The sequence below is a fragment of the Apodemus sylvaticus genome, chromosome 10 (assembly GCF_947179515.1).
Source record: "Apodemus sylvaticus chromosome 10, mApoSyl1.1, whole genome shotgun sequence".
In the NCBI taxonomy this organism is placed as follows: Eukaryota; Metazoa; Chordata; class Mammalia; order Rodentia; family Muridae; genus Apodemus; species Apodemus sylvaticus.
This window is the reverse complement of record NC_067481.1, coordinates 78,556,694-78,577,277: the sequence shown is the minus strand read 5'-3', so window position 1 is coordinate 78,577,277 and position 20,584 is coordinate 78,556,694. Positions and strand designations below refer to the sequence as shown.

The window sequence follows — 20,584 nt, the reverse complement described above, 5'->3', positions numbered from 1 at the left end:
CATAGTTCAGTGACACTGTGATGCTAATGGTTAGTGTTTCCTGAGCACTGGGCAGGATACGCTGTGCTTTATGACACAGTGTTCATTCTCAGACAACTGTCTGATATAGCTGTGGCCAGTCCCTATTGTATAGTGACAGGAACTGTCAGAAGGTTGATTGTGGAGGTTATGAAGCTAGAAAGTAGTTCAGACTGTCCCTGATTACAGAAGCTGGTTCTTCTAACTCCAGGGTCAGGGCTCCTGTTTTGGACAGAGATATTTGGAGGGTTTGTTCTGTTTTCACATACTCACGGGAAAAGGCTTCAGAACACTTCCCTTTAAAAAGAGACAATGGATGCCCTGTAAGGTTTGGCTTTAAGCATCCATTAATTCATTCACATAGCATGAAAAGTGCAAAATATATCTTTGGTAGGGGTAAAAAAAACCCTCACATCAAATCTGAAGGCTTTAGGAAATAATTTAACCTGCTAGTGCTTTTAAGTGAGGCTATGAAGTTCATATTTCAAATTGCCTACAGGTAAGAGTTCAGATTCAATATTAATGGGTAGTGATATGACTTAAGGATGGGAGAAGCTTGTCGCCCTGAAGTCAAGATTAGGTCAAACCTCCATCTAGGAGTGAAACAATCGCTGCTCAAGAGGTTCTCAAAGCTTCCTAAAACCAGTCCATCCCATTGGTACATCTCCACTCTGACAAGCAGAAGGAGCCTCAGAGCTCTTTTTGATAAAGGAAACTGACGGGAGGGATTGCGTTCCCTCGCCTCTCTTGGCCTGCAAATACATCCAAATAGCAGAGCCCTGAAGGACTGGGCCACAGCCCAGCTTGCCGAGGCCTCTAGGCTTTACCTAGGATTTTAGAGCACAGGATTTGAGAGAAAACACACTTTGTTCCAGGCAGCTGCACACATTAAGAACTCTGAGAATCTCTCAGGATCGACAGAACTTTTCAGTTCTTAGCTTTTGGTGCTTTGGAGGATAAGCTCAGGGGCTGAGTTTGGAGAACAAGGATAAATTATGACTTTATTGAAACCTGGGATTTAGAAGACAAGTGTTGGTTCATTTGTCCATAGGAAGTCTTGGGAATGGTGTTAGTATAATCTTATTTGTTGTATTGTTAGTTTTCTAAAGTATTGCAGTTGAGAGTTGTTGTGCATCCTGGAGAGAAGGCAAACACCCTGGTTACTGTAAGAAAAGGACAGGCATCTTCATACCCACTCCTTGTGCTCATCCTAGCTGCCCTCAATTCTATTCATGGAATATGTGATTTGACAGTGTAAGACCAGTGGAGAAAAGTGGCCCAGGCTGGGAAAACGAATTCAGCTCACAATGCCTTTTGCCAAGAAGTAAATGGCTGGTGTGCGACCATCAAACATCTGTGTTGTTCCATTTGTAATTCAGAAGGACAGCCACATCCTCCTCGATGCTGGAGTGTTAGGGTAAAACAAGACAAGTGCAGAGCAGGGAGGTGTTGTTCCAATGTGAGCATCAGGCCGTAGTGAGGGAGGGCATCCAGAAAGACCACTGAGGGGTCCTGAGGAAGCTCAGCTTTAGGAATTCCTGTGTGGTCTCAAGCAACTTCCTTTAAGACCCTCTGTCATTCTGAGAAGGGATTAGTTTATTGGACTCACAGAGAGGCGAGTGCTCAGTTAGTTCTTCCTGTGAATCATGGTATTGTTGGGGAACATGTAGGGACTTCAGGAAGAGAAGGGTGAATACAGGCTGCATTGGAGAGTTCCATGTGGAAGCCTTTGGAACTCTCTCTCCAAAGCCTTGGAGAAATGGAAGATGAACCAGATAATGGGAAAGTATTCTTATTAAAGGAATGGGAGGAGGATGGGAGAGCTTGCTTCAATCACTCAGTCACTAAACCAACCAACCAACCAATCAACCAATCAACCAAACAACCAAACAACCAAACAACCAAACAGACAACCAACCAACCAACCAATCAGTCAGTAAAGAAGTGTTTGTTTTTAAAGAGAGAGGGATAAAGAAGAATTCCAGAGGAGGCAGGCTGCAGGACAGAAATCATCTCAGTGAAACTGCTACCTTGAGAAGAACTCTGAGATAGAACAGTGTATCTATCTACTCCACATTATTCAGTGAGCATGTGTCCCTGCAAAGAAGTGGGAATAATCTTGACCTTGAATAAACCCTGTAGTGAAGAGGGTCATGAGAAACTTTCAGGCCCTTTCCTCGAAAGTGAAATACTGCTTGTCTTAATCCTGATCTTAACTGAGTGTCCCATTCTCCATGTATTAGTATTCATTGTATGTCCCACAGGTATTCATGCCTCTAGAATGGGAAGTGTGAAACAATTCTGAGTACTGATAAAGTTGTCTAGAGTATTAGAACATAGATCTTACTCATTTAGGATTGTGAAGCAACTACAGGCAGTGGCCATCTTTAGATACAGTTCTAAGAGGAATCAGCAGGTACAAAAGGATAGGAAGGAGACATTCCTACTTAAGAAGGTTGGGGAATGGGGTTGGAGAGATGCCTCAAAGGTTAAGAGCACTTCTGAAGGTTCTGAGTTCAAATCCCAGCAACCCCATGGTGGCTTACGACCATCAGTAGTGAGATCTGATGCCTCTTCTGGTGTGTCTGAAGACAGCTACAACGTACTTACATATAATAATAAATAAGTCTTTTTAAAAAAAGATGATTGGGAGAGCTGTGGGAGGATGACAGTAAGTTTTGGGTTGCCTTTTGTTTTCATTTTCCTTGGTGGGAGCCAACCTCTTTCACAGCTGAAATAGTTCTTGCATTGTTCTCATTCCAGAACCCACTACATTTTGTCCCCATGAGACAACAGCTGAGGCGACAGAACCTTTATCCTATACTCCTTCAGGTAACTATATTCACCTTTCTGGACCCCTTGGAAGGGCCAGGTTCCAATAAAGCTGGTTTTGAATAGCCCACACCCTCTGCCACAAGACAAATCTAACATTGAAAGTGCCAGCAGTAACAGGTAGAGTTCTAGTCTATCTCAAACAGCAGACTGAAGAGCTCCCTTTCCTATCAGACCCTGCCTTCTGCCAATCTAGGCTGTGTGACTTCTTTGAGGAAATGGATGTCAAGGAGAGTCAATGTGATGGGGAAATAAAGGTTTATCAGTGGATATTTAATACAGATCTTAAGCTCAGTGGTTATTAGGAAGAGATGTTTAGCAACAGGACCAGACATACTGGGGCATGCATATGAACTTCTCCATGAAGGGGACATTAGGTTTCTTTACATTAAGTATATGTGATGTTGGTGACTCTCAAGTTGAATCTCTGGAGTGCTAAGAAATAATCCCCCACAACTATCCCACTGCTATTTGTTTAGAAACAAAGCTGCAAGATTTAGTTTTACAACAGTGTTATAGTTACATAATTTTATTCCATAGTCCATGTTGTCATACAGACTTCTGAGGAATCTTTCATGACATTCATGAATAGGAGAGATGGGCTAGAGATGGGAGGGTCTGCATCATTTGACAACTATCAGGACTTGTTTATTGCTTACACCAACTTGGTTTAGATGTCTATCAATGGCATAGCTTGCCTCAGTAGGAAAGTTTGCCTTCTATCAGCATTTCTTGAGATTTCTCAACTTTGTCAGAAGAATAAGCAATGGAGCCACCCTCCCATTTTCTTTTACTAATTTTCTTTCCCCATGTCTCAGGGCTACCATTAGTGGCCCATCAATTACTCCTGTCTTTCTATCCTGATTGATTTCTGTCTTGATTTAGTGCTGTGTGACTTATAGAAATGTCACTCTCTTGAATTAGTTCCATTGTTGGTTCAATTAACACTGCCACTGGTTGTTTAAATGTAAGGTTACTTTACTGTAATAAATGTTAAAGAATGCTATGGCAATGCAATGTGATGAAGTACGTGAATCATGTTTACAAAGGGGTTGATCAATAGATAACAGTCACCACTGTTACTCTCAGACTGGCACAGGATTTCAGATATGTTCATGTGCCTGTTCTACAAACCAAATCCCAAGAGAATTACCATGCTTGATCCTGTGGGCCTTAAAACAGTGAACTCAGACTTCTAGTGTCTATACTAGCATTGCTGTTGCTAACACTTCCTTAAATATAGCTAAGAATCTCTGTCTCTGCTTTGCCAATCCTGTGCTTGCATGGGAAATCTGTGGTCTTGCACTGTGGTCTGAATTTTTTTAGTCCCCTGAATTTCTTTGTTAATGACATACTCAGTGCAGTAGATTAAGAGCTGGATGCATCTGGAAGACCATTAGGCCAGGAGGAAGATGTTCATGCATGGTATTAGATCCGCTATAAGAGGGCTGAAGGTGCTGGCTTGCCTTTTCCTTCACTTGGGGATACACAAAAAGTACCTGCTATGAGGAAAGAACATTCACCAGTTACGTAGTCAACTTGTGTCTGGATCTGGTAATCCAAGCCTTTAGAACTATGATCAATGCATTTTTTAAATAATATTTTTTATAATTTATTCACTCTAAGCTATTTTATTATAGCAACCAGAATGGACTAGGGTGGGTTGAGGATGCCACTAGCAGCACCCAGAGATTTTCAGCCCTGAGACCCCAACTCTCACTCACTTGGACCCTTGGTCTCACTGTCCACACTCTGGGTAGATCCTATACTATCTCCTCTCTTCAAACCTATAGTGGTGGAACACTTTGCCTGATCAAGTAAGGTGATGCTGAACTCTGCCATCTTTCCCAGCTAGCTCTACGTCAACAATAGTTATAAGTTTTTGGAGTGTCCTGTGCTGACCTTTGTATTCAGAGCTGGCTAATATGCCCTTGAGGAGCATCCAAACAAGATCAGGCCTTCCTGGAGTCTGTGTGTGCACATTTATAACTCAATTCTCAGGAGATGATTATCTCCCAACCTCATGTGGCCTACCTTTCCCCAGGCATTTCTTGACACTGGTTAATTTAGTTACATGCAGTGAACTCTTAGAGTCCAGAAGATTAGATAATATTGACCATGGCTTTTTAAAGGGAAAGCCTTAGTGTGGACAGTTTTCACACAGATTAAAAACAAAATGAAATTAGTTAAAAACAAAAACAAGGCTGAAGAAACAGCTATCTGCCACTGTTCCCTCGAGTGATGAATAAGGAAGAGGGGTGGGGATCAATCCATGGACTTACTACCTCACCTATTCAGAGAAGCAGTTTCCAGAGTGGAGGAGACACTGGAGCAACTGTGCTCCTGGTGTTGTTGAGACTTTTGTCATTCTGGTTCATCACTTGGTGTTCCTGGGCTACGTCCTTGCTGTGCCTATGTCAGCCCTCTGTTGGTGTGTACGTTTTTGAAAAGTAAGAAATATCAGGATTGACAGGGATTTGCTTAATCACACGGCCTACCGCCTTCCTTTATAGCTGTGTCTGTCAGGAATCTATACACTATCTCATTGCATTATTTCATGGTAATTTATGTCACTGCTAAATTGGGGGAAACTCTATAATTCTTTGGGGACACAAAAATTTCAAATTACCCACCAATACTACCTACATTTCTTTTGACAAGTTGTTGAACATTTCTCATTAGAGATATAATATTGTTAAAGTGAACTCCACAGTATCCACCCTCCTCCTCCTCTCTGCTCCTTCTTCACATAATAATAACATCACCTGCCTTTTCCAACACTGCATTGAATGCTCAAGCATGTATTCCTAAGTGCTTATATCAGGACCTTGAGGACAAAGGTCACTATGCTAATGGATGTGATCAGCACGGAATTCAAATTTTGACTGATTCAGCTTCACCCTACTGAGTCACTTACTCTGATTCCTGGAATGTCTTACTTAAGGGCCTAACTGCCAATAGAGCCTAGACTGTAGATGTTGCCTAAACCTAGTCATTGCCTTTGACTGCTTGGAAGGGCTTTCCCAATGAATACAATATAAATTCTGGAATGTATGAAGAGTAGAGGGCTATGAGTCATCCAAAGGGCAATGCCAGCTTTGGAAGTTGTTAGGGACTTCCACAGACCTGAAGTATTTCTACTCATTGTACGGGTACTGTGTGTATGTGTGTGTGGGTTGCCATCAGAGGTATTTGTAATTTGCAAAAATTAGAAATATATAATCATCTGATATCTGCTTCTTTATCTGTAAATGCAGTTAAGTAGATTTTTGTTAGAATGTTATAACCCTTATATGTGCCAGATACTCAGTGAAAAGGGGATTCTGTATTTTATTCATTGACACATAGAAACAATGAAAACAAAGTATTCTTTGATACAAAATAGACATTTAAAAATAGATTGAATATTTAAATGTTCAAAACTTGATGCTCAGTGAGTCACCTGTCATATTAAATCCTAATCCTCACAAGGTGTAAGACACATTGGCCTTGTGGATATTATTTACAGATATAGTAAAAACAAACCCCATATCAATGTAATTGATTTTCCATTTTGTTGAGCAGACTGGAATGGCTCTGTGACATCCTCAGAGGACATCTGGAATAATCACACTGTAAGTATTTTTCTCCCTAAGTTATTAGCCATGTTCACTTGTATATCTTTTAGGAATTAATTTGTATTTAAAGGTATTTGTCTATAAAATCAGATTGCAGGCATTTGAATGAAAAAGGAAGAGAAGAGTCAGACATAATGATATATTCTTTATTCATAGAACTCAGGAAGTTAATACAAGACCAGAAGTTTAAGCACAGCCTGGACCAGTAGGCAACTTGGGCTACATAGTGAGACCTATCTCAAAACTTGTATATAGATATATTAATAAATATATAAGTATAAAGAAATTTAAATGAAGAGTATGATGCTTATAAAGAATGTTTGAATTCCAGAAGTTCATTTAGATACTAAATATATTAATACATATATATAAAAATAAAGAAATTACAATGAAGAGTATGCTTACAAAAAATGTTTGAATTTAAGAAGTTCGTGTAGACCCCTAATATTTTTCTACTCATTGACTTCATAGAGTCCTCTAATAATGTTTTTTCCCACAAACAAATCTCCACATGAGGTATTAAGGTCTTAGATGCTCAGACTTTCTCTAGACTTTCTCTATTCCAAGCTTAAGAAAAATCCAAGGCACTCTAGTTCAGGATTCTTGCCAGAGTTCTATCTCTACCGGAAGTATGGATAAATTTACCAGTGGAGTGTTTTCCTCTTGACTCTAGGAAGAAACAAGGTATGCTTTAGTATATGTAAGTAGCACAGGAGAAATGGCATCAGGGGTAAGAAAAGAGCCAGATATGGAGTTGTGAGGATTATTTGACTATTGAAAATAGCAAAACGCTTGCTGGGATGTGCAAAGCCTTGCACGTGAACTGCCAGAACCTACCCAACAACAACAAGAAGAACAACAAAAACTATTCAAGGTAGGTAGAAATATCTGTACAAGACAAAATGGCCGCATGCCTTACCTATGGACACTCAGAACATAACAAGTAGATGCTAATAGTAAAATTCTTCTGTTTGTTTTTGGAGACAGGGTCTCATGTAGTCCAACTGACGTTGAACTTATTACAGAGCTAAAAATGACAGTGAAGATTACAGTGCTGCCTCTGTCTTCCAAATCCTGAAATCATAGTTGTGAATGCCACCATAACTGCCCCCTCCTTTGAGACATCATCTATTTAGTAGCTTAGTCTGTCCTCAAACTCATAATCTTCCTGCCTCAGCTTACTGAGTACAGGGAAAATAGGTCTGTGTCACCTTGTACAGCCTGACTCTAAAAAATATAATGACTTACTTGAAATTAGCACTCAGTGGTCTGGAAGATAGGGAAGAATCTGTATATACTGGTCAAATATCAGGAACCATCATACCAATGTTGCTAAGGGACCAGACTGTGGCTAGGTATAAAACAAAACATCCCTGCATAATGAGGTTGTTCTTGCCCTCAGTCACTATTGAAACAGCCATGGTTAGTAATGAGGGGAAACAAGTTAGAGTTAAGTTCAGAACAAGTAGAAGAATCTGGACTCAGAAGATGTGACACACTCTCTGGGTGCATTGAAAACCACACATAGCAGCACTCAGAATTGTCTTTGGGTGTTTGTTTAGGTCTCTGAGACAGAATCCCATGTAGCTCAAGCTGACTGTGAAACTGCTCTGTACCTGGGAAGGATCTTGACTTCCTGCTTCCACCCTGAGAGTAACGTGTGCTCCCCCATGCCTAGCAACAGCAGCATAGGTCTTGACTCAGTGGATCAACTTCCTGGCCTCTATCTCACAAATATTGAAGGACATTTGTGAAGATGAATGAGAAAGGACAGGCTTTGCTGCCCCTCAGGATCAGGAACATGTTATGAAGTAGATGTTCATGTGGCCATGGTGACACGGCTGTGATCCCAGCACCCAGCAGGTGTAGGCAGGAGGATCAGAGGGTCAACATCATTGTCAGCTAGTGGGTGCCAGAGCAGTCTGGGATACAGAAACCCTGTCAGATGACAGACAAACCCCGTTTCTCCTATTTCCCCAGGGTGTTTGTCAAGAAGCACCTGTGAGTACCTCACCCAAGAACCCCACTGAGCATGGCATCTGTCGCTGTAGAGACAGAGCTCACAGAGCTTAGCTAATGTATCCACGGTCTCAATGGCTAAGCAGAGGAGCTGGGGTTGTGATCCAGAGATGAGGCTCATACAAGGGCAACCACCTGATCTCATGGTCTGCTTCCTGCAGTTAAACCCATGTCTCAGGGTCTGCTTAGGGCTAGTACTTCAGTGCTGAGCTATGAAAGGGCCTCAGCTCATGCCCTGCCTGTCTCATGCTTATTCTAGTAGGTAGTGGTCCCTGGTCACCTGCGCCAGGACCCTGGAAGAGATTCTGCACATGTGTCTGATTACGTGGTGATAATCAGGATGCAGCTATGAGTAGTCTTCTTAGTTTTTCTTAGGAAGTTATTAAATATAATTCCATCATTTTCCTCTTTCTTCTCCTGGTCCAAACCTTTCCATATATCAATCTCACTTTCTTTTTGATTTGTGATCTGTAGTTCTTTAATTATTGATATATATGCATATATACATATTGTATTATACATAAATTATATACTGCATGTACTGGCTAGTTTTGTGTGTCAACTTGACACAGGCTGGAGTTATCACAGAGAAAGGAGTTTCAGTTGGGGAAGTACCTCCATGAGATCCAGTTGTGGGGCATTTTCTCAATTAGTGATCAAGTGAGGAGGGCCCCTTGTGGGTGGTTCCACCTTTGGGCTGGTGCTCTTGGGTTTTATGAGAGAGCAGGCTGAGCAAACCAGGGTAAGCAAGCCAGTAAGAAACATCCCTCCATGGCCTCTGCATCAGCTCCTGCTTCCTGACCTGCTTGAGTTCCAGTCCTGACTTCCTTTAGTGATGAACTGCAACGTGGAAGTGTAAGCTGAATAAACCCTTTCCTCTCCAACTTGCTTCTTGGTCATTATGTTTGTGCAGGAATAGAAAAGAAACCCTGACTAAGACAAATTGGTACCAGCGTAGTGGGGTATTCTTGTGACAACCTGACCATGTTTTGGGGAGGATTGTGGAAGGACTTTGGAACTTTGAGCTAGAAAAGCTGTGGAAAGTTCTGTAGAAGCTTGGAAGACAAGGTTACAAACAGTGCAGAAGATGGAGGCCTGGCTTGTGAAATTTCAGAGGGAAGATTAAAGACTTAAAGTGGCCATGTTTGGATTGTGAAGATTCTGTGGTTTTGGTTAGCTGAGGCTGAAGAATCAGCTGTAAGTAACAAGGTACCAGAACCACTAAAGCAACCTTTGTGTTACTGGGACTATTGATGCTGGTTAGCTGGAGCTAAGAAATTAGCGGTGATTAAGAAGAGACCAGCATTACTGAGATGAAATCTTCTTGGAAGTGTTTTCTGAGAGCATAGAGAGTGTGTTCTAGAGATAGCCACAGTTGTATTTTTTGCTGTGGCTGGACTTGGTACTGTGTAAGAGTCACCCAGATGGTACTGGTTTTGAAGGCATGAAGGGGTCATGAAGAGTAGCTGAGGCTCTTGGCACAGTGAGAAGCCATGGAAGGCCACTGGTGAAGGTGCAGCCTCAGTTCCAATTGATGGCCCAGGACTTGAAGGTGTCATGCATAGGAGCAGAGGCTTGTCACCCTGATGAGAGCCTATGAGAGGGTATTGGTGAAGCCTAATTACAGTGGAAGATAGCAGCGTTTTGGAGATGCCAGTACCATGCCATGACCACCAAGAACAGCAGCAGCAGTGGAGTACAGGCAGCTGGAGCCTAGAAGACAAGCTGTGTGCTACAAAGGGCAGAGCTGAAGAAGTGACCCAAGCCCTTGGAGGAGCCCAGAAGATCGTGAGTTGGATCCCAGACATTGAACTATTGGAGTTTGAGTTTTGCTTTTGGTTGTGACTGTGCCCTGATATGTTTCCCTCTGGAAGGAAGAAAGTATTTTAGTGGAGCTCACAGTTGAGAGACTTTGAATTTTTAAAAGACTTTGAATTTTAAAGATATTGGAGATTTTAAGGTGATTGAACTTTTAATATGTAAAGACTATGGGACTTTTAAAGTTATTTAGATCTTGGGGATGAATAAGAAAGTAAGGGTTGAGGCTTAATAATGATGTGTTTGTGTGTCAAGTTGACAAGGGCTCAATTGTACTGGCTAGTTTCGTGTGTCAACTTGACACAGGCTGGAGTTATAACAGAGAAAGGAGTTTCAGTTGGGGAAGTACCTCCATGAGATCCAGTTGTGGGGCATTTTCTCAATTAGTGATCAAGTAAGGAGGGCCCCTTGTGGGTGGTTCCACCTTTGGGCTGGTGCTCTTGGGTTTTATGAGAGAGCAGGCTGAGCAAGCCAGGGTAAGCAAGCCAGTAAGAAACATCCCTCCATGGCCTCTGCATCAGCTCCTGCTTCCTGACCTGCTTGAGTTCCAGTCCTGACTTCCTTTAGTGATGAACTGCAACGTGGAAGTGTAAGCTGAATAAACCCTTTCCTCTCCAACTTGCTTCTTGGTCATTATGTTTGTGCAGGAATAGAAAAGAAACCCTGACTAAGACAAATTGGTACCAGCGTAGTGGGGTATTCTTGTGACAACCTGACCATGTTTTGGGGAGGATTGTGGAAGGACTTTGGAACTTTGAGCTAGAAAAGCTGTGGAAAGTTCTGTAGAAGCTTGGAAGACAAGGTTACAAACAGTGCAGAAGATGGAGGCCTGGCTTGTGAAATTTCAGAGGGAAGATTAAAGACTTAAAGTGGCCATGTTTGGATTGTGAAGATTCTGTGGTTTTGGTTAGCTGAGGCTGAAGAATCAGCTGTAAGTAACAAGGTACCAGAACCACTAAAGCAACCTTTGTGTTACTGGGACTATTGATGCTGGTTAGCTGGAGCTAAGAAATTAGCGGTGATTAAGAAGAGACCAGCATTACTGAGATGAAATCTTCTTGGAAGTGTTTTCTGAGAGCATAGAGAGTGTGTTCTAGAGATAGCCACAGTTGTATTTTTTGCTGTGGCTGGACTTGGTACTGTGTAAGAGTCACCCAGATGGTACTGGTTTTGAAGGCATGAAGGGGTCATGAAGAGTAGCTGAGGCTCTTGGCACAGTGAGAAGCCATGGAAGGCCACTGGTGAAGGTGCAGCCTCAGTTCCAATTGATGGCCCAGGACTTGAAGGTGTCATGCATAGGAGCAGAGGCTTGTCACCCTGATGAGAGCCTATGAGAGGGTATTGGTGAAGCCTAATTACAGTGGAAGATAGCAGCGTTTTGGAGATGCCAGTACCATGCCATGACCACCAAGAACAGCAGCAGCAGTGGAGTACAGGCAGCTGGAGCCTAGAAGACAAGCTGTGTGCTACAAAGGGCAGAGCTGAAGAAGTGACCCAAGCCCTTGGAGGAGCCCAGAAGATCGTGAGTTGGATCCCAGACATTGAACTATTGGAGTTTGAGTTTTGCTTTTGGTTGTGACTGTGCCCTGATATGTTTCCCTCTGGAAGGAAGAAAGTATTTTAGTGGAGCTCACAGTTGAGAGACTTTGAATTTTTAAAAGACTTTGAATTTTAAAGATATTGGAGATTTTAAGGTGATTGAACTTTTAATATGTAAAGACTATGGGACTTTTAAAGTTATTTAGATCTTGGGGATGAATAAGAAAGTAAGGGTTGAGGCTTAATAATGATGTGTTTGTGTGTCAAGTTGACAAGGGCTCAATTGTACTGGCTAGTTTCGTGTGTCAACTTGACACAGGCTGGAGTTATAACAGAGAAAGGAGTTTCAGTTGGGGAAGTACCTCCATGAGATCCAGTTGTGGGGCATTTTCTCAATTAGTGATCAAGTAAGGAGGGCCCCTTGTGGGTGGTTCCACCTTTGGGCTGGTGCTCTTGGGTTTTATGAGAGAGCAGGCTGAGCAAGCCAGGGTAAGCAAGCCAGTAAGAAACATCCCTCCATGGCCTCTGCATCAGCTCCTGCTTCCTGACCTGCTTGAGTTCCAGTCCTGACTTCCTTTAGTGATGAACTGCAACGTGGAAGTGTAAGCTGAATAAACCCTTTCCTCTCCAACTTGCTTCTTGGTCATTATGTTTGTGCAGGAATAGAAAAGAAACCCTGACTAAGACAAATTGGTACCAGCGTAGTGGGGTATTCTTGTGACAACCTGACCATGTTTTGGGGAGGATTGTGGAAGGACTTTGGAACTTTGAGCTAGAAAAGCTGTGGAAAGTTCTGTAGAAGCTTGGAAGACAAGGTTACAAACAGTGCAGAAGATGGAGGCCTGGCTTGTGAAATTTCAGAGGGAAGATTAAAGACTTAAAGTGGCCATGTTTGGATTGTGAAGATTCTGTGGTTTTGGTTAGCTGAGGCTGAAGAATCAGCTGTAAGTAACAAGGTACCAGAACCACTAAAGCAACCTTTGTGTTACTGGGACTATTGATGCTGGTTAGCTGGAGCTAAGAAATTAGCGGTGATTAAGAAGAGACCAGCATTACTGAGATGAAATCTTCTTGGAAGTGTTTTCTGAGAGCATAGAGAGTGTGTTCTAGAGATAGCCACAGTTGTATTTTTTGCTGTGGCTGGACTTGGTACTGTGTAAGAGTCACCCAGATGGTACTGGTTTTGAAGGCATGAAGGGGTCATGAAGAGTAGCTGAGGCTCTTGGCACAGTGAGAAGCCATGGAAGGCCACTGGTGAAGGTGCAGCCTCAGTTCCAATTGATGGCCCAGGACTTGAAGGTGTCATGCATAGGAGCAGAGGCTTGTCACCCTGATGAGAGCCTATGAGAGGGTATTGGTGAAGCCTAATTACAGTGGAAGATAGCAGCGTTTTGGAGATGCCAGTACCATGCCATGACCACCAAGAACAGCAGCAGCAGTGGAGTACAGGCAGCTGGAGCCTAGAAGACAAGCTGTGTGCTACAAAGGGCAGAGCTGAAGAAGTGACCCAAGCCCTTGGAGGAGCCCAGAAGATCGTGAGTTGGATCCCAGACATTGAACTATTGGAGTTTGAGTTTTGCTTTTGGTTGTGACTGTGCCCTGATATGTTTCCCTCTGGAAGGAAGAAAGTATTTTAGTGGAGCTCACAGTTGAGAGACTTTGAATTTTTAAAAGACTTTGAATTTTAAAGATATTGGAGATTTTAAGGTGATTGAACTTTTAATATGTAAAGACTATGGGACTTTTAAAGTTATTTAGATCTTGGGGATGAATAAGAAAGTAAGGGTTGAGGCTTAATAATGATGTGTTTGTGTGTCAAGTTGACAAGGGCTCAATTGTACTGGCTAGTTTCGTGTGTCAACTTGACACAGGCTGGAGTTATAACAGAGAAAGGAGTTTCAGTTGGGGAAGTACCTCCATGAGATCCAGTTGTGGGGCATTTTCTCAATTAGTGATCAAGTAAGGAGGGCCCCTTGTGGGTGGTTCCACCTTTGGGCTGGTGCTCTTGGGTTTTATGAGAGAGCAGGCTGAGCAAGCCAGGGTAAGCAAGCCAGTAAGAAACATCCCTCCATGGCCTCTGCATCAGCTCCTGCTTCCTGACCTGCTTGAGTTCCAGTCCTGACTTCCTTTAGTGATGAACTGCAACGTGGAAGTGTAAGCTGAATAAAAAACCCTTTCCTCCCCAACTTGCTTCTTGGTCATGATGTTTATGCAGGAATAGAAACCCTGACTAAGACACTGCCTATCTTCCTAAAGTCATAACTACAAGGCTGCCCAATAATAATAATGTTATTTGTGTGTATATGTTTTCAAGACTACCATTTGTTACTGGAATTTTATAAAAATGTGTAATCTTAAATTGCATTCACAGGTAGTCTGTGGTAAAAGACCAGGACCAGCAGATGAGCACACAGAGAGCAAGCAGAGTTAGAAATGAGATTTTTTTCTTTTATTGTCCTAAGATGATGCATTTAAGGAATACGCTACTGACTATTAAAGCTGACATAATTGGATACATGATATATCCACCCACATTATGCATGCAGTCATAATTTTGAGGTGTACACACATGTCATCATCTTGAGCAGCACAGGACCCCTTTCCATTTCCATAGCTTCAGAAACACTTTGAATTCACATGCGTCCAGACTCCACTGCCCTTACCACCTCAGATCCTTCGATCTTGCGTTGTATTCCAGACTAGTCCCAGGCCATTGAGGATGAAGGTCTAACTTGTATTTTCTGTTCCTCTCCCTTAGTGCCCCGTTGGTTTGTATTGCTCATCTATTACTACTGTTATTTTATTTCTTGTCTCCTTAGGCAGCAATACCTCCACGGAAGCCACAGAAAAACCTGACTAAGGGCTTCTATGTTGGCATCCTCATTGCAGCCCTGATGCTGCTGCTGCTTGTGAGCACTGTGGTTATCACCAGTAAGTAATTTCATGACTGTCCCCAAAGAAGGAGAGCCAGGGTTCTCTCGCAGTCCTTCTGACTGCCTTAAGTAAGTGTACATGTCATAGGGGTTTTGAGTTCCCATGCTCTCCACATGCCCAGATCCAAGACACTCGGTAAGCAATCCACTCCCCCAAGGATGTATCTGGTACCTACCAGCACTGCAGGTGATTTCTGGTTCTTGGAGAGTGCTCATTATCTTGAACCATGACTACTATGTCTCCAAAGACCCCTCTTCTGTAAAACTCAGAGTTTAAATACCAGTGACTGCTTGTTTTTAATTTTTCATGCTTTTATATTGTTTTGCTTTTAGTTTTTATACAATTTGATCTCATGTAGACCAGGGTGGCATTGAAATTACTAGGTAGCTAAGGATGACTGCCTCATCTGAACATGCCTGCCTCCACCATCCTAGTTTTGGGCTCACAGGAGTAAGCTGCAGTGGTTGGCAACATTGCTGTTTCTTAACCCACTCCTTCATCGTTCAGTTAATGCCATCAAAATGGAAATATGATTTACATTTTCTATAAAAGGAATCAAATACTATAGCACAAGATATTTGGTATAGACTTGGGATTTTAAGGCTATTTTAAGACCTATGATGAGTTCTCTCCCTTCTTACCCTTGGGATCTAGTTTCTTTCCTATGATGATACTGCTGAAAGTTTGTGGGACATATTTTGTAGAAGAGAAAGTATCAGTGTTGAAAAAGTCACAGACTATTTGAAGGTGGCACCCAGGCCTACCTAGCCCTTTCCAGGAGGGTTTGTGCAATTGCGTGAGGCGTTCCTGTTTGTGTAGTTCAGTCACTGTGTAAGAACTTCATTGACTTCTCCAGATGCTGCATGTCAGCTCATTACTGCCTTGTTTAACACAACTGGGAAAAATGAGAACTAAGAATATGCTTGTCAGGTTTCAAGATGTATTCCTCTAATTATTTAAAATATGTTTATTTCAGGTGGCATGTACCTATAATCTCAACATTCTATAAGTCTGAAGCCAGCCTGGGATATGTATCAGACGGTGTCTAATAGGGAAAATTACTTAGAAATTGAGTAAAATGCCAGAAATGTGTTCCCTCCTTAGCCCAAAATTGTTTATTCTTCCCTCAAGGACTTGTTCTCTAGCAGCACATTAGAAAAACCTACATCTCTTTGTTTCTTTCTGTGAACAATAATTTACAATGTCATTCTAGCAACTTAGGCTAGGTGGGTGAATATATCAAACATTGAATAAGAAGATCCTTCCTGTGCAGCACAGGAAGGCATTGCCCAAAGTGGGGGTGGTGGGGGGTAGTGGGGTGGAGGTGGGGGGGGTGGGGGGGGTGGAGGTATGGATTGATTAAAAGCAGAAACAATATCCTTGATTGGAAGAAAAACATGTTCAATTCTCCTTTCAACTTTTCTTATCACGTCCTACCCCAATTTAGGGTACATACTTATGAAACGGAAGTCGGCATCTCTAAGGTAAATGGCAAGGAACGTGCAGTCTTGAACTAACAGTCTTGAGAATTTTCCTCTATGATATTTTTTGCAAGTAAATTATTCTTTACTGATTGATTGAATGCTTGCTTGCTTGCTTGATTGATTGCTTTGTTGGTTGGTTGATTTGAGCAGGGTCCCATTATGTGGCCCAGATTGGCCTGGAACTTTCTATATAGCCTAGGACAAGCTGGAATTCACAATTTAAAGACTCTCCTGCCTCAGATTCTTTAAATCATGGATTACAGCTGTGTTTCCCAGTGCTTAGTTCCCATTCTGCACCTTCAGTCCCCAAATGTTGCTTAATGGGTCCCTTTCTTGTTACCCTCACTTCTCAGAGATATTTTTCTTCATTTGTATTTGTCTGCATTTATGGCGGGACAGGAACAGAAAACCTCTCAAGGTTAGAATTAGAATTCAAATGTCTTATAGGCTGATGCTGAATTGTGGGGTTTGCCTCCTGGTGCTGGTGTCGAATGAGTAGCTTTGATCCACTCCTATTTTACTCAATGTTTTCTGTCACTGAGGCCCACACAATTAAAAACTGATAAAGTATACCACAGAGCATATAAACTAGTAGACAGGTACTTTCAGGCAAGCAAGTTGGGGATGACAGGATTAAGTGGTCCACAGTTGGAGAAAGCCCAAAGGGAGCAGAAGACTTAGAGGAAGATAACTCCTGAGGCTGTAAGGAGTGTTGTGGAACTGTGGTATGGCCAGTGTTTCCACAGCTCCACACCAGGCCCCATCACTCACTGCACTAGTGTCTGCCTCATAGGCTCTTCAGTTTACTGTACTTGAGACGATCATTTAGTCGTCTCCAGTGTAAGTCCCCTGTGCCTCCTCTGTGCCACATGGTTTCCATCCCTGGTATAAAGCCATCTAGTTTTCTTGACTGGGTTACATTTCTTTCAGTCAACATCCATGTCCTTCAGGCTGCCATCCACAGCCTCACCGGTGTCTCTGTCAATCACAGGACAAATCTATAGACTGTGTCTTGAACAGTGTCAGCCCATCGTGAGTGCCTCATGCAGTCAGCTCCTGTTAAGTTCCAGTCATACCTTCCCTTACAGTAATAAACCTTTAAGATGGAACTGCTGTCAGTCTCACGTTACAGATCAGAAGACAGGCTCTGAAATAGGGAGGCACATCCGGGGTCTCAACCTCAGGAGCCCATGTTTCGAAGTCTAAGTGCTAAATGAAATATAATATAAATCGAACTAATTGCTTCTGAAAACGGACAGGAAATAAATCTCATAGTTGAAAGAAAACATCATTTTAATTTTTGTTCCTTTATTAGTAAGGTATCTTTTAAAAATATTTAATTTAAATATACTATTTGTGTATGTGAGAGAGAAAGATAGGTAGGGAGGTAGAGGTGGGGCATTGGGAGGGACAGGGACAGGAGGACAGACTTGGGGGTGGGCAGGTACACATGTGTGGAGACTAGAAGAGGGCAGTGAACAACCTCTGCTTCTCCTGTTTGTGCAGCAAGATGTGCTTACTCCTCAGTTCTGCTCCAATGTTGATTACTTCATTTAAAAGAAAGTACTGGAGAAAATATAAGCCTGAAAAAAGGGATGAGGACATTGGTAAGGTAGTGCATACCTATCATCTCAGAACTCAATAAGCTAAGGCAGGAGGATTATATGATTAAGGCCAGCTGAGACGTCTAGAAACACCCCGTGTAAAAATAAATAAATGAAGTCAGGTAGGATGGCTCATTCCTTTAATTCCAATGCTCAGGTGTTTGAAGCAGGTGGATCTCTATGAGTTTGAGGTCAGCCTGTTCTATATAGGGAGTTACAGGATAGCCAGGGCAATGTAGAGAGATGCTGACAAAACCAAGTGGATGAATAAATAAATACAATATAAAATAAATAAATAGCAAGAAAGAAACCCAGGAGGCCAAACTAAGCACTACTTAACACGTTTGGGAGCTTCCTCGGTTGTATCTATCACATGGAGTGTCTTGACTTTATACTGTCTTACTACATGTGTAACTGTCCCAGGCAGAGTGAAGCTGAATTGCTCCTTTTCCTTGTAATTCTCAGCACAGGTGTCTTTACCTGGTCAACTAGAGACCTTCATATTGGGTCTACATTTCAGTAGAAGAGATGGCCTCTCTGATTTGACTAGTCAAGAGAGTCTCTAGTCCTCTCTGATTTGCTCTTCCAGGAGTTCTAGATGCTCAGATATCAGCCCGCTCTGCCTCCACTGATTAACAGTGAACGAGCTCTCCAAATGAAGCACCTCCCATACCTGTCGGGATGGGCCAGCCACCAACACCAGCAGTCCTCTCCCCAGATTAGTTTCCTGCAGTTCCATATCTGATGTTTTTGTTCACATGATGGCACAGACACCAGTTCCTGTGCTTTGTGGTTTTAAATACATGTTTCTACTTTATACTTAATCTTAGAGGAGGTAGATGTGATATAGGTTTCAAAATCCTTTCTTTAAAAAAAAATCAACCTTGTATTGTTTCATGCATGTGTGTATGTGTCTGTTTGTATGTGTATGCGCTTGGGTATGTGTCATGGCACCTGTGGAGGTCAGAGGACAACACTGTGAAACTGGTTCTTTCCTTCTACCTTTTCATGAGCTTCAGAGTTATAGGGGTTACCAAGCTCTCCTCACCTTTACTAAAGGGTTACAGTCCAAGTCTTAGTGCAGCCTCAAAATGCACATCTTGATTGGGTACCTGGGTTTGATAGTAGTTATCTGTCTCTTAAGACCGTCTACTTTCATGTTCTATTGAAGGATTCCAATATGAGCTGTTGTTTCAAAAATAATTCTTAGTCTGATACTTATTAAACAAACTTTTCTATGACTTAATAACAAGGCCCTATGCAGTACTGTTTGCTGTTATATTTTTTTGTTCATGGGGCTTCTGGAGTCCTGAGCATTTATTATAAATGTTCTTCTCAAACCTTAAAGATGACTTCATTCTCTCTCTCTCTCTCTCTCTCTCTCTCTCTCTCTCTCTCTCTCTCTGCAGTTTGGTTGCCTTCCACGTCTCTAAGATTGAAGCTTTGCAGAATGCAGTGGGTATGCGTCCCAGAGCTGAAGACAACATCTACATTATTGAAGATAGACCTTGAGTCCCAGTGGCCCTCTCAGGGGCCTTCTGCCTGAGATTACAGAGGCTGTCATGATGTCACAGAGTCACACCCATTACAGCTCCAGGGTGATTTTCTGTGTTGGTTCTTCCAGCTGCAGGGAAGAGGGTAACCCTCTACTGTGTACACTCAAAACTCAGGTTAACATCATTCTAATTCTTGTATCAACATGGCCTCGGTGTCTCTGCTCACCGATTATCTCAAACCTGAACATTTTAGAAGTTTGTGCTTCCTTTAGTCAATGTAATCATTGGTAGTACAAGAATTCTATCTAGGTTATTAAAATCATTAATGAGAGAGGAATAGGAATTAAAAGTTGGTGGGAGGGGCCTTCTGAATTTATAAGCACTTGATTGTGTTTTATCTATTTTATTGTAATTTGAAATGTTACTTCTACCCTTCCTAAGGGGTAAAATCATGGGAGCATGGAGGTTTTAATTTCCCTCATAGATAAATAGAAGAGAGTCTAATGCTGCCAATATAGGTGGTGATGCTTTCTCATAGTTCTCGAAATATAACACATTTATTATGCAGTTGATCGTAGGATAAAGATAGGTGTTTTATGTCAGGAGAGATTACCATGGTGAATATGGACCAGCAGACAGTAGTGGAAGAAAATAATGAACCAAGGGATTGAGTTCATTAGTGCTGTTTCTACACCACTTCTGTCTTGATGCTCGCTGTTCCTAAATTCACCCACTGAGCTCTGAATTAGGCGCTAGGAGGAGACATTACAGAAATGGAAGGGGAAGGGGAGAGAGAAGGACACAGGCTCTCTGCTGACAGAAGTCCTATTGCAGCTGTGACAATGTTGGAGACTATTGCAAACCTCCTCCAGATTTCTTCATTTCAAATGTCTTCAAGCCATGCTTATATTTAAATTTATTTCAGAAAGACACAACATCTTCTTCAGTGAATCAGTTTGTCACAAGCAATAAAATATTTGATATTGATAAAAGTTAACAAGGGCTGTTGTATTATTTATATCTTCATTGCAGTTTGATTGTTGAAAAGAGCAGATTGGCTAGAGGATGTTAATTTCTATTTCAGTCTGAGTGATCTCTGACACCAGATCAGAGAGATTCAGGCTATAGAAGCCAAGGAGAGCAGCGTGCTGAATCTTGGTCCACATTCCCAATGCTATAGAGTTCTTGGAAATGAATATGTGTATAATTTGGTTTTGTTTGTT

At 42.1% G+C, this 20,584-nt stretch overlaps 1 protein-coding gene across 1 annotated transcript in view; it reads left to right on the top strand.

Annotated features, from left to right (window-relative positions):
* Positions 1-20,332, top strand: part of LOC127693698 (hepatitis A virus cellular receptor 1 homolog) — a 36,002-nt gene extending 15,670 nt beyond the window's left edge. Inside the window, exons 6-10 of the mRNA XM_052194757.1 lie at positions 2,782-2,850; positions 6,415-6,464; positions 14,663-14,774; positions 16,225-16,261; positions 19,275-20,332. Coding sequence (XP_052050717.1) covers positions 2,782-2,850; positions 6,415-6,464; positions 14,663-14,774; positions 16,225-16,261; positions 19,275-19,377 — 371 coding nt within the window. The 3' untranslated portion in view covers positions 19,378-20,332. The remainder of the gene's footprint in view (positions 1-2,781; positions 2,851-6,414; positions 6,465-14,662; positions 14,775-16,224; positions 16,262-19,274) is intronic.
* The last annotated feature ends 252 nt before the right edge of the window (positions 20,333-20,584 follow it).